The sequence below is a fragment of the Ursus maritimus genome, unplaced genomic scaffold (assembly GCF_017311325.1).
Source record: "Ursus maritimus isolate PB19 unplaced genomic scaffold, ASM1731132v1 scaffold_19, whole genome shotgun sequence".
Lineage (NCBI taxonomy): Eukaryota > Metazoa > Chordata > Mammalia > Carnivora > Ursidae > Ursus > Ursus maritimus.
This window is the reverse complement of record NW_024424341.1, coordinates 54,569,496-54,582,724: the sequence shown is the minus strand read 5'-3', so window position 1 is coordinate 54,582,724 and position 13,229 is coordinate 54,569,496. Positions and strand designations below refer to the sequence as shown.

General features: G+C 56.5%; 1 protein-coding gene across 2 annotated transcripts in view; it reads left to right on the top strand.

Annotated features, from left to right (window-relative positions):
* Positions 1-13,229, top strand: part of EML2 (EMAP like 2) — a 24,303-nt gene that overhangs the window by 338 nt on the left and 10,736 nt on the right. Inside the window, exons 2-12 of one of the 2 annotated variants that reach the window (XM_040634170.1) lie at positions 2,537-2,755; positions 2,847-2,970; positions 3,159-3,263; positions 5,156-5,184; positions 5,390-5,519; positions 8,590-8,739; positions 9,246-9,315; positions 9,416-9,526; positions 10,676-10,771; positions 11,663-11,797; positions 12,730-12,829. In XM_040634170.1, coding sequence (XP_040490104.1) covers positions 2,537-2,755; positions 2,847-2,970; positions 3,159-3,263; positions 5,156-5,184; positions 5,390-5,519; positions 8,590-8,739; positions 9,246-9,315; positions 9,416-9,526; positions 10,676-10,771; positions 11,663-11,797; positions 12,730-12,829 — 1,269 coding nt within the window. Of the gene's footprint in view, positions 1-2,536; positions 2,756-2,846; positions 2,971-3,158; positions 3,264-4,577; positions 4,657-5,155; positions 5,185-5,389; positions 5,520-8,589; positions 8,740-9,245; positions 9,316-9,415; positions 9,527-10,675; positions 10,772-11,662; positions 11,798-12,729; positions 12,830-13,229 lie in introns of those variants that run through there. The other variant, XM_040634171.1, reaches the window with a different exon arrangement.

Genomic DNA, 13,229 nt, shown 5'->3' with positions numbered 1-13,229 from the left:
CCCCCCCCCCCCCCCGCGGAGGACCCTGACCCCAGAGCAAGGTCCCTGATCTCCAAAGCCCCGATCCCAGTTCCCCACCTGCCTCGACTGTCCCCTTCTCCCGAGGTGGCTGGATGAAGAGGAGGGCACAGAACCTTCAGGAGCTTGGGGTCGGAGGGGGCAGGCCTGGGGGTCTGGAACTCTGCCCTTTCCCCCTCAATCCTCTGGGACCCCCCCCCTCCCTTGGCAGAGGCACTGACAGATTAGGGGGAGGTGGGATTTGGTGTTGGCTTGTGGGCTGGGTGTGGGAGCAGGTAGGATGACCGGAGGATTTGGCCTCCACTATACCCCCCAAATCCTCAGGCCCCACCACTCCTACCCATTAGGACTCACCCCTTCTTCCTAGACACCCTTCCTTCTACCTGAAGGGCCACTGTGAGTGTCAGGCCTAGATGAGGGGAGCAGGAGGTGGAGGACAGGTGGAAGGGAGGGGAGAAGGTGAAGCCAGGGCTGGTCTCTGGGCAGAAGGGCTGAGGGTGCGGGAATGCTCGGGAGGGAGCTTGAGTTAAGGGGGGCTGGGGAGATGGTCCAAGGCCTCAGAATGCAGCTGGCCTCTCTGGGTGGGGGCTTGAAGGACCAAGGTGAAAGCGCCTCCATTTCACTCAGGGGGCCCTGAAAAGGGACTATCTCCCAGTTTGGAGGCTCACTGCCCTGGTCACACTGGAGTTGGCAGAGGAGTAGAAGGCTTATTTTGGCCTCGTCTGCCCATCTAAGAGACAGAAAGCCGATGCCTGGCTCCAGTACTTGCTCGGCTGCTGCAGGCTGTGTGTCCGGGCAAGAGTAACTTCACCTCTCTGGGCCTCAATCCCCCTCCTCCTCCCCTCCTCCTAAAATGGATGTAATACCATCATTACTGGGCTTGCCTGGAGCAGTAGGCAGTATAATAATAGTTAATTGTATCCTGGATTTCCTGAGCACTGTACCGTGAGTCAGGAAATAGTGCTAAGTGAACAGTGCTAAGTGTTTCGCGTGAAGAGTCCTGTCACATGTAAGCTCCCTATAATAGCCTCTCTCCCCCTCTCTTTTTTGGGGGTGTGTGTGTAGTATCAGCAATGGCAGGTAAGAGGGGGCCTGGCCCAACGAGGTCATTGGCCCTCCTGCCCCTTCACCCAGTGACCGGATGGATGAGTCTCCGCACACACCCCCAGCCTCCCTTCTTAGTTTCCTCCTTTGGAAAACGTGATGCCAGCAGGACCCTGAGAGTCCCTTCCCTTCCGAGTTCTAAGTCCTGACAGCTCCCTTCCTCCGACTTCGGGAGGCCCCCACCTTCCTCTGCAGGTCCAAGCACCGGACCAAAGAGGCGCTGGGTGGGGGGCAGGGCGGGCGAGGCCGGGCTGGCGATTGGGCCGCCAGGAGTGGGGGGGGGAGGGGAGGGGAGGGACGGACGGCTGCACTGCGGAGCTCAGCGGGCGGGAGGGGCGGTCTACCGACGCGGGATGGCAGGTGCGACCTCCACGCCCCGTCCCTGTTAATGATACCACCTTTACTTCCATCGGCTGGGAGCCAGGTCTTCCTCGGTTGTTGCCAGCAATGAGTCTGGGTAGGAGTGGTCTGGGAGGGAGAGGGAAGGGGAACGCCTCAGTCATCCACCCCCTCCCACTTCTGGAAAATGGGCTGTGTGGGGGGTGATGGAGTTACTTGGCTGAACCCAGGGGCTGGAGAGGAGAGGGAGAGCTGAATCTGGGGCGTGGGGTACAGCAGCGAAATAAAGAAGAGGAACAGGAGAGAAGCTCTGGCTGGGATAGAGAGTTTGGTTGTCAGATCCCGCCCGCATCTCCCTCCTGTGGGTCTCCTGGGTCTGTGATGCGCTGCCTGCAACCCCCAAGTCCACCGCCAGGGGCCGCAGAAACGCTGTCCTTGCAGCCGACTCTGGGGTCGAACCCCACGGTGAGGAGAGAATGGGAAGGGGAGGGACCAGGAATGACCTTTTGGCTTGGAAAGTCTTAAGAAACAGAAAGGAAACGTTAGTACCTACGATAAGATGTTGGTACTCGTCAGAGAATATTGAGGATCAATTCTAGAACTTTGGTGTCACTAGGAATAAGTTGGTGTCATTTAAAAAATATTGGTATGGGGGCGCCTGGCTGGCTCAGTCGGTAGAGCACGCGACTCCATGTCAGGGTCGTGAGTTCAAGCCCCACGTTGGGCATGGCGCTTACTTAAAAAAAAAGATAAAAATATTGATATCACTCATAATTTAGCATCTTAGTCATAGAATCTTGAAATCAGAGCCGAGAGGCTCTTGACTGGTAGAATCTTAGAAAGTAAGAGAGGCAGGGACTTCCCTAAGGTCACACCTCCAGGGCGGGCTGAGGAGTGTGGGGGCATAGGTCTGAGAGCGGTGGGGATTTCCTTCCCCCTCGGCGCCCTCTTCCTGGCCCATCTGCCAGCGTCCCAGCCGCAGGTTGAGGCAGAGGAAGAGGCAGTGGCTGGCCCCGCTTCAACTCGGGAAGGTGGGGGGGGGGGGGCCCGCAGCCAGCGCTACCCTTCCTTCCAGATGACAATTTGTCGGGCACGAGCGGCATGGAGGTGGACGACCGCGTGTCGGCGCTGGAGCAGCGGCTGCAACTGCAGGAAGACGAGCTCGCGGTCCTAAAGGCGGCGCTGGCTGACGCGTTGCGTCGCCTGAGGGCATGCGAAGAGCAGGGTGCTGCGCTGCGCGCGCGGGGAACCCCCAAGGGCCGAGCGCCTCCACGCTTAGGCACCACAGCCTCGGGTATCTTTGCTAGACCAGAGGGATGAGATGGGGAGAGGTCAGGACCTGGACCACATACTCACTACTTCTGTCCTCTAACCCCATCCTCTAGTGTGTCAGCTCTTGAAAGGCCTTCCCACCAGGACGCCCCTCAATGGCGCGGGACCCCCGCGGCGCGTGGGCGGCTATGCCACCTCCCCATCCTCCCCCAAGAAGGAGGCGACCTCCGGGCGCAGGTAAGGCACGGAAGCCGGGGTCCCTAGCCTCCTCCAAGACCCCGTGGGAGACGGAGGCTGTTTATATGGCGAGGGATGCTCTCATGTGCCCGAGCTCCAGCAATGGAAACTGCCAGGAGGTTCTCGCCGGCCTCTAACACTGGCCTGCTACCCTCACAGGCTCCTAACTATGTGCTCTCTTCTCGCAGTGCCCGCCGCTATTTGTCACCAGAGCGCCTCGCCTCGGTGCGCCGCGAGGATCCCCGCAGCCGCACCACATCATCTAGCAGCAACTGTAGCGCCAAAAAGGAAGGGTAGGTGTCTGGGGTGGGGTTATGTCGCAGAGGATGAGGCCAGGACCCCAGACAGGCATGGGAAAGGGGATGGGGAATTTCAGGTAATGCCCCAGGCCACGAGGTGATAACTTAGAGCGAGGCCACCTAGTTCCGAATGGGGGGACAGTGATGGAGGCTTGGAGGGACGAATCCTGAGGTAGCATGGTCCACGTGAAAGGCCTGGAAAGGCGCAGCCAACATTGAGGGGCGTGGTTAAGTCTTAAGAGGCTGGACTAGGATTTAGGAGAAGTGAGTGGTTAGGGTCCTTTGGGTAAGCCAGAGTGGAAATCAAGGAGGAGCCAGGCTTGTGGGCGTGGCCATGAAGGTAAAAGTCTCCATTGAATCTCACGGGTGGGGCCAGGACGCAAACCTCGAGGGAGTTTCTGTAGGGAATAGGGGAATAGAATGACGGGTATGATTGGGATTTGAGGGCAAGGGCAGGGTGTTAGCCTGGGCAGAATCAGAGCCTGGGGTGGGGATCACTGGGCCCGATACCAGCTGGTGGCATGTCAGATGCAAGAAGCAGGTGTAGAGGAGTCTGGGACTAGGCCAGAGGGGCGGAGCCACAGGTGGGCGTGGCCAACCATCAGGAGGCGGGGCCAACCTGGAGGCTTTGCAGTGCTACTCAGCCCATCCGGACTGGATCCCGATGAAGTGGTCGCAGTCGGAATCCCTGGGGGGACCCGAGGCGGGCAGAGGGCTCAGGGGGAGCAGTCAATTATCAAGAGAGGAGTCAACTCGGGACGGATCAGAAAGGGAGGTGGGTGTGACGAGAACGTTGGGCGTGGTCAATTCCGTGGAGGCAGGAAGGTCTGGGCGAAGTAAAAACCTGAGGATGGAGTCAGGATGCTGTGGGCTTGGGGGCTGAACCAAGGCAGGAACTGGGTCAAAACCACACATTTCAACCTGACTCAAATAACAGCAACCACGTACGCAGTGCTGTGTGCTAAGCACCACTCCAGGCACTTTACAGGAATTAACCAATATAATCCTCGCAATCACCCTGCGAGGTAGGTACTCTTATTATCCCCATTTTTTAAAGCAACGAAACCGAGGCAGAGGTTGGGCAACTTTTCCACACTGCTAGGAAGTGGCAGAGGTGGGGTTTGAACTCAGGCAGACAGGCCCGCTAGCCCTGTTCTCAAACAACACTCTCCCCCCATCGCCCCCCAAAAGAGCCTGGTGTCAGGACCCCGCTGCCCGGGATCTGAAACCCAGTGTGACCGGCCGGCTCCCGGGGTCGGCCGCGGAGGGCGGGGCAGGGCGCGGCAGCGCGGGCGCCTCCCAGGGCCGGAAGCGGCGGAGCCCGTCCCGGCTCCACCCCCGGCCCCGAAGCTCCGCCAGCCGCCGCCATGAGTAGCTTTGGAGCTGGGTGAGACCCTCTCGCAGACCCCCTCTTCCCTGTATCCCCGGGGCCTGGATCCCAGGTCTCCCCTCGCCCTCGCCAGGGACCGAGGCCAGCGAGTATCACCTCTTTCGGCCGGCGAAGGGAATGTGGAGACACGCCCCTTCACCGCCTCCCTTGCTGCTTTGAAGTTTGGGGCACCGGGGGACTGGGGGTGGGGAGCGCTGGGAGCGCGGTGCTGATTAGGAGGGAGGGGTCCCTGGTGACTCCCGTCTTCCAGGATCGCGTCCCTGCCACTTCGTGCTGTGTGATCTTTGGCGATCACTGCCTCTCTGGGCCTGTGTCTTAGGCTCTGCAAGATCAACCGAGCAAAGCACACGGCCTGCAGAGAGGCAGCGCTCCGCTCCTTACGCGGCCCCCATTATTCATCAGAGACCTCCGGGGAGCGGTGGGGCAGGGGCGTGGTTTCTCCCCTTTGCTGACCCGCCTGCTAATTAGGGCGCTTTTTCTCCCCCTTTCCTGACAGCAAAACCAAAGAAGTTATCTTCAGCATGGGTGAGTAGGGAGAGGGGGAGGGGCATAATCGGGATATTTGGAGGTCAGGAGATCTGGCATATGGAGCCTTTGCCTCTCTGGCCTCAGTTTCCCCCCTATTATTATTATTATTATTATTATTATTACTTAAAGTGAAGCCCGGAGCAGAGAGGGAATAGGGGATAGGGGCTAGTGTCCGCGCTGACCTCTGGGGGTGTCCTGGCAGAGGAGGGCTCCGTGAAAATGTTCCTGAGGGGGCGCCCTGTGCCCATGCTGATTCCGGACGAGCTGGCGCCCACCTACAGCCTGGACACGCGCTCCGAGCTGCCGTCCAGCCGTCTCAAACTGGACTGGGTGTATCCTTTTGCTGTAATCCCTTCCACCCCGCCCCTCATCCCCCGGTCCAGTCCGGAGGGGACAAAAGCCCTTCTGGTTTGAGACTTCAGGAGGGAAGGTCTTTGTGCTGAATCAGGAGGGACTTGCAGACTGTCTGTGGCCTGAGGGGTCAGGATGACCCTGGAGTCAGGAGGGAGCCGGAGGAAGGCAGGTTAGCTGAAATGACCTTTTATGGTTCACCAAAGCCGCAAATGTTTGCTGAGTGCCTTCCATATGTCAGATTCTCTTCTATATTCTAGGCGTGAATATAGCTCACCTTCTAAACGGGGGGGTGGGGGGGAGAGAAGGTACCAGAAGCCAGTGGTCAAATAAACAAGGTAATTGCAGTTAAATGATAAATGCTGGGAACACAGGAACCCAAGGTCATGTGAGAGGAGTCACTGTGTTTCTCTGAGGAGGGGGCCTTTGAGCTGTGAGAATTGAGCAATTAGGAGCCGGCATGGGAAGAACTAGAAGAATGTTCCAGACAGAGGGTGTCCAGACATAGGGCAGGTAGGAGGGCTCTGTGGCCAGAGCGAGCTTGGCGAATTCGAGCAACAGAAGAAGTTGGAAATGGTGAAGAACCCTGGCAGAAATGGGTTGAAACCCCGGCCCAGCCTCTGGTTGGCTGTGTGACCCTGGACAAGTCACCTCGCCTCTCTGTGCCTCAGCTTTGTCCTCTGAAAAATGGGTTTTGTGATCTCAGATTCAAAGGGCTATGACACAGTGTGTAAAGGTGCTGAGCTCAAAATATGTGCCTCATAAACAGGGACTGATAACATAGTAACTACTCATTATTGTGGACTTAGATGCTAGGCGCTGTTCTAATGTGATTTATGGATAAATACGGTGATGATACAGTCCTTCTCTTGTAGAATTGAGAATGTATTTCTACAAGCAGCAGTCCGAGAGCTCTCAGAAGCCTGCAGGTTGGGAATTATGACCTCCACGTTCTGGATGAGAAAACTGAGTCCAAGGGAGGGGACAGGCCCTGTCCTAGGGAGTCAGAACAGTTCTGAGGCAAAGAACTCTTGACTGTGTGGCCCAGGCTTTTTCCAAAAAGCCCACTGGGGCTTGGGATCAGCATCCTAGGGACCCAGTCCCTGTCCTCTTCTCTCAGGCTTGGTTTCTGCTCTGGAGGGAAGGCAGGATTGTTGGAGCCCAGAGTCTCTTCGAGACAGCTGGAAATGTTCACGAGAATCAGAGCATACTAAGCTGTTGTACCAGGCCGGATCAGCTGAGGCTGCAAAAATGAGTGTGGGCCTCAGATGCCCCATCTCCGAGATAACTGCAGAGTAGAGCAGTTTTCTGTGGGGTCACGATACATAGGTCTGCATTCATTCAGTTACTTTCTGAACATCTGGGGCCAAGGGCTGGGCACCCTGTAGTCATCATGATGGCCTGCCCTCCTAGGGCTCCCCGTCCAGTGTGGGGACAGACTCCTTCACAGTGACAACCCACAGTGATCAGGCCTGGGGTGGGAGAACCCAAAGGGGCAGCTGAGCCAGCCTGGGGGTCAGGGAGGGCTTCCCAGAGGAGGAGTTAATAGAAGTGAAAGATAACAGCCCAGTCTTGGCCACCATGGAACTAACTCCTTCTCACTGGGGAATAGGGACAGTTAACGGATTAGCCCAGTAATTACTGAGTTGGATGAGGCAGGTGCAGGAAGTGGCAGCTGAGAAGAGTAGCAGGTAGAATGTACTAGGCAAAGGGAAGGGTTAGCGGCAAGCCCTGGAGTCATGATCTTGGCATTTTGAGGGACTCCAAGATCAGAGAGAGCCAAGGAAGGCAGAGGCCTGTTGAGGCCAGAAAGGGCCCAGCCAGGCCAATGGGGGGAGCTGAACAGAGGAGTCAGCCATTCCTTCATCAGATACTGAATTCCTGTGTCTGCTCTGTCTCGGGCTCTGATCTGGGCACAAGGGATACAGCAGTGAACAAAACAGACAAAGATTCCCGCCCTCCTGGAGCAGATACTCTGGCTGGGGAGACAGTTAAACCGTGTGGGATTCTGATGAGTGTATGACAGAACTATTGAGCGGGGGAGGGGAGGGGAGGCAGTGAGGGTGCATGAGTCTGCAGTTTTAAGTAGCAAGGGCAGGAAAGGCCTCTCGGAGGAGCTGACAGTTAAGCAGAGACCCAAGGAAGGTGAGGGAGCCATGGAGAGATGAAGGGGAGGAGGACTCAGGCAGAGGGAACAGGAAGTGCAAAGGCCCTGAGGTGAGAACAGAGAGGAGGCCAGTGTGAGGGGAGTGGAGGCCGACTGAGGAATGAGGAATCAGCAGGATCAGGCCAGGCCAGCCCTCCTGCCTGGGCTTTCGAAAGGATTTTGACTTTTTGACTTTTGCTCAGAGTTAGTTGGGACCCACGGGAAGGTTGGAGCAGATGTGAGCTAACAGTCTTAACAGGTCTTAACAGGATCCTTCTGGAGAGAGGGGGGCGGGGTTATATTGGTATTCTGTGGCTGCTGTGACAAATTACCAGAAACTTGGTGGCTTAAAACAGAAGAAGTTTCTCTCATGGTTTCGGAGGCCAGAATCCAAAGTCAAGGTGCCAGCCGGAGGCTCTGGGGGAGAACTTGTCCCAGGTCTGTCTCCAGGCTTTTGGTGGCTGCCGGCAGCCCTTTGGGGCCCTTTGACCTGTAGCCGTTCCACATCACTCCAGTCTCTGGTTTTCCCGTGGGTCCCATCCCACAGCCTCCCACGGTCTTCCCATCTTTTCCTCTCTGACTCTTTACAAGGGCACTTGTCTTTGGATTTAGGGCCCACCCAGATAATCCAGGATAATCTCATCTTGAGATCCTGAATTATATCTGCGAAGACTCCTTTCCCAAGTCAGGTCACATGCACAGGTTCCGAGAGTTAATATTTTGGTGGCCATATATATATATATATTTTTGTTGTTGGGGGGGGGTTACCATCACCCCCCTCCCCTCCACCCCCCACGGGGGTCTGAGTGGAAGCAGAAAAACCTAACCCCAGTTCTTGAATCTGGTAGTCAGTGCGCATGTGCAATGCAAAACAGGCTCCTTGACCGGCCTCCGGGCATCTCCAGCTATGGCTACCGCGGCCGAGACTGCAGGGCCAATCTTTACCTGCTGCCCACCGGGGAGATAGTGTACTTCGTGGCCTCCGTGGCCGTGCTGTACAGCGTAGAGGAGCAGAGGCAGCGGCATTACCTGGGCCACAACGATGACATCAAATGGTAAAGTCCTGGGAGGGGGCGCTGCGGGGTGGGGGCAGGGCCAGGCCTTCGCTTGGTCTATGGGCTGAACTCAGGGAAAAAATATGAATTGCTTATCAGTGTTTTAAAGGTCAGCGAATTCACTCAAATGCCTGGATTTTTCACTTCTTTCCAAAACTCCTAGCTGGCACTCCAGACAGTCCCACAGCGTGCTGGAGCCAGGTAGAGACAGACCCTTTAAATGGGTGCGCTCTCCTGGCCACCGTTTGGGTCCAGACCTGAGCCCTGTGGGTATTTGGGTGAGAGACCCCAGGCCGGAGTCTTGCTTCTGAGCCTGAGTACCCCGAAAGTGCCCCCTTATTGTTAACGGAAGGACAAAATCGATCTTGGTTGGCTAAATAACTCACTCAGCCAGCTTGTGGAATGAATAGCCAGGCCTTGGGACTTGGGCTGCTCAGGGAGGGGTCCCGGGCCCCCGTGAGCCCCCCTCCTCCCCCTGAGCCCTGTCCATCTGTCCTCTCTCTCAGCCTGGCTGTCCACCCTGATATGGTCACCATTGCCACCGGACAGGTGGCAGGCACCACGAAGGAGGGGAAGGTAACAGATTGGAGGGGGTGACACCTGGAGACTGGGGCAGGGTGGGGGTGGGGACAGACAGCTGGGTCCCCCAGGTAACAGGCCTCTTTCTTCCTTGCAGCCGCTACCACCCCATGTGCGCGTTTGGGACTCAGTTTCCCTCTCCACCTTACATGTGCTGGGCCTAGGAGTGTTTGACAGAGCTGTGTGCTGTGTGGGCTTTTCGAAATCCGTAAGTCCTGTGCCGCCGTCCCTCTGCCCCCTCACCTCCAAAGTCAGGAGCAAGCCTTCACGGCTCCCGACCCCCACCACATTGGGGTGGGGCCACGTCTTCACTGTGACATCAGAGGTGTAGGCCACACCCCCTGGCAGAATTCCAGGCCCTCCAGGCTGAGCCCCCATCTTTGTGACCTCACCCTCACGGGGCTGCTCCGTTAGCCCTTGTGAGGGGGGACCCACATGACCTGGTTGTCCCCAGATGACCTCCTCAGAGATTTTTTGATCAGCCTATGCTTGTTGGCGTTATTTTTGGCACCAGCTTTGATTCTCCCAAGGGCCTTACCCCTTCGGCATCGTAACCCAGTGTGTAGGGCCTTGTGGTTCCCGGTGCTGGCCTGGGTGGGTGTTGGCAGGATGGGCGTCGGCAGGTCTGGGTGAGATAAGCCCAGAAATGGAGAGTAAGCCTTTAGGAATTTGTAGAGCGGTTCAACGGTTCCCACCACATCCAGGTCTGTGATTGCTGGGCTTTTTAATCATCTTTTACATTTTTATCAAAATGTATTCTACCAAAGTATTGACGTGCAAGGGATTGAGGAATAAACATCCGGTCCTCCCACCTATTGTATAAGAAGCACTGGTTAGAGGCTCGCGGATTTTCTGAGGCCCAAGGAGTCCTTTGAGAGCACTTGGGGTGGGGGTGGGGGTGGGGGGGAGAAAAGCTATTTTGTTGTCACAGTGTGTTTGGGGGGGGAGGGGGAGCCCTGCAAAATCAAAATTAACCTGTTCAACCAAAGCTGTAAACACCCAACATTTTACCAACTTGCTTGCTGAATTCCATATACATAAAAGTTATTCCATAAAAGTTACCCAAGAGATGGTCTCAGGATTCCTGACCGTGTGGTAGCTGCAGAGAAAAAGTAGCTGAGGGTAAAGACGAATTTCTTAGGGACGAGTCGTTTCAAAAGGAAAACTCTAGAAACCCTCTAAAATGTGTGTCTGGCGGCTGGACGGTTAGTGTATTTGAACGTGTTTCACGTAATGTGGGCCAGGAGCTTTGAAAATCTTAAAACAGGCCTGCGTGGGAGATGCCCCTGCGGGCACAGTGTTGAGGGAATGGATCCTGACCCACCTTCTCCGCCCCCCTCCTCTCTCCTCCTTCTAGAATGGGGGCAACCTGCTCTGTGCAGTGGACGAATCCAACGATCACATGCTCTCCGTGTGGGACTGGGCCAAGGAGGCCAAAGTGGTGGATGGCAAGGTGGGGTGACCGTTCTCATCCCCTGTCCTTGGGGTGCCTCTGTGGGACTGGCTGGATCTCAGCGGTTAGCAGTCTGGAAGCAGATAGACTCACATTGAAGTCCCAAGCTTTACCATTTGGCGGCTGTGTGACTTCAGGCAAGAGGCTTGCCTCTCTGAGCCTTGAGTGCCTCATCAGTAAAATGGGGATAATGGTAGCATCTTCCTAGTAGGGCCTTGGCTTTGATGTTGGGATGTGGGGGAGGGGGGGCGGATCAGGCCCAACAGGACGAGGCGGCTCCTGACCGTAGCCTTGCAATGTCCAGAACGTTGACTTGCATCTCTGGGTGGGCCTGACTTCTAAATGAGTAATCTGAGGCATGGTAGAGCGGACAGCTACTTGCCCGAGGTCACATGCCTGTTTTCGGTGTGGGGCAGGCGACCTGGGTTCTGGATGGGGCCCACAGTTTGGGGACAGAGACAGTGTTTGAGAGGCCAGACTCTGGAGTCAGACCCGTGTGAGTTGATTCTGGGTTTGGCTCCCCCTGGCTGTGTGGCCTAAGGTAAGGGACTTCCCCTCTTTGAGCCTCACGTCTTCATCGGGGATGGGGTGCACTAATGAGCCTTACCTCACAGGGTGCTGTGAGGATTACAGCAGTTAATGGGTGAAGTGCTTAGCAAAGCACGTGGCGCAGAGTTGGGGTGCTCCGAGGTCTGCTGTTATATTGAAGAAGATGGCAGTAATGCTTTGTTGGCTGGCCCTGCCTCCTGTACTTTAGTTTGCCTGTATAGTAAAGACGTAAGCAAGTAGGGTGTGCAGTGCACAACCTGCGTAGCTGTACAGGGCGGTCCTACATGGGGTGACCCTGGTGGCTTTGAGGTCCTCATTCAGAATCTCCCCCACTCCCCAAAGTGCTCCAACGAGGCCGTGCTGGTGGCCACCTTCCACCCCACAGACCCCACCCTGCTCATCACCTGCGGGAAATCCCACATCTACTTCTGGAGTCTGGAGGGGGGCAGCCTGAGCAAGCGGCAGGGCCTCTTTGAGGTGAGTGCCAGGGGCGCGGGGACGGACTGGCCCTGAAGGAGGCAGGCAGGGACACCCAGACAGATGACAAAACAGGGCTCCAGAGGGTTCCAGAGGGTTCTAGAGGGTTCTAGAGGGTTCCAGAGGCTGGAGATTATGGGGATGCCGAGGTGTTGTCTGCCGGGGCCTCAGTTTCCTTATCCCTACCGTAAGGATAATCCTCCTTAACTCTCAAGTTGTCGGGATTTGATGGGTTGAAGAATATAACAGCTCCTAGCAGATAGTAAATGGTCAATAAGCAGTGCTGTGCTTGCCGAGAATATGGAAAAACACCGAGGTCAGAGGCTGACTGGCCGAAAGAGATGTGCACCCAGACAGACAGACACTGGGTGGGAGGGCCTGGGAGAGAAGATGCAGGGGCATCTCTGACAGGACTCGCCTGCCTTTGGTGAGAACTAGAGCTCTCACCCCAAAAAGGGAGGCTCTGAGAACACTGGGCACAGACAAAACGGAGACATTGAGGAAAGGGTGGGGAGAGGCTGAGAGAGGGACATAGAGACAGAGGGGAAGACAGAGGGGGAGGGGTGGAGTGGGGAAGTCAGGGACAGAAAGAGGTGGAGACCCAGAGATGGGGAGAGGGGAACCCAGGAACAGAGGGCAGGGAAGAACCAGGGATGGAGAGGGAGAGTTGAGGACAGAGAGAAGACAGAAGAAAGAGAGGAGGCAGGAAATGGGGCTGGGGGTGGGCAAGGGAGACGATGGGGTCAGAAGCTCTAAGCCACGGAGCCATCCACGGAGGCAGGTTGGAGATGGGATGCTCCACACTGGGCCTCACACCCAAAAGCGTGGAAGGGATCCTCTGGACCACGGTCCTGGGTGGGGGTGGTGGTGAGCTCTGGGAAGCTCCCTGCTTCAGCAACCTTCTGACCCCTTCCGTTTCTCCTCCACCCTAGAAACACGAGAAACCGAAGTATGTGCTGTGTGTGACCTTTTTGGAGGGTGGCGATGTGGTCACCGGGGACTCTGGGGGGAACCTTTATGTCTGGGGCAAAGGTCAGTGTCACCCCACCTGTTTGGTCCCCCACCCAGTCCTCCCTGACCCCCTTTGGCTGAGCCTTCCTCTGCCCCAGCTTGTGTGGAGCAAATGATAAAACGGGCTGAATCCTTACTTAATTCCCTCCCCACCCCCCATCAAGGCTCAGCTCCAGTATCCCCACCTCTATGAAATCTTACTCCCCACCCCTGTCCCCTGCAAATCCCGTGGTGGTCGGGATCAAGTTTGAATGATAAACGAAGGAGCTGAGTAACCCAGGTGTGGGTGGATGGGTGGGTGCGTGGGTGGGTGGATGGATGGATGGATGGATGGATGGGTGGATGGATGGATGGATGGATGGATGGGTGGATAGATGGATGGATGGATGGATGGATGGATGGATGGATGGATGGATGGATG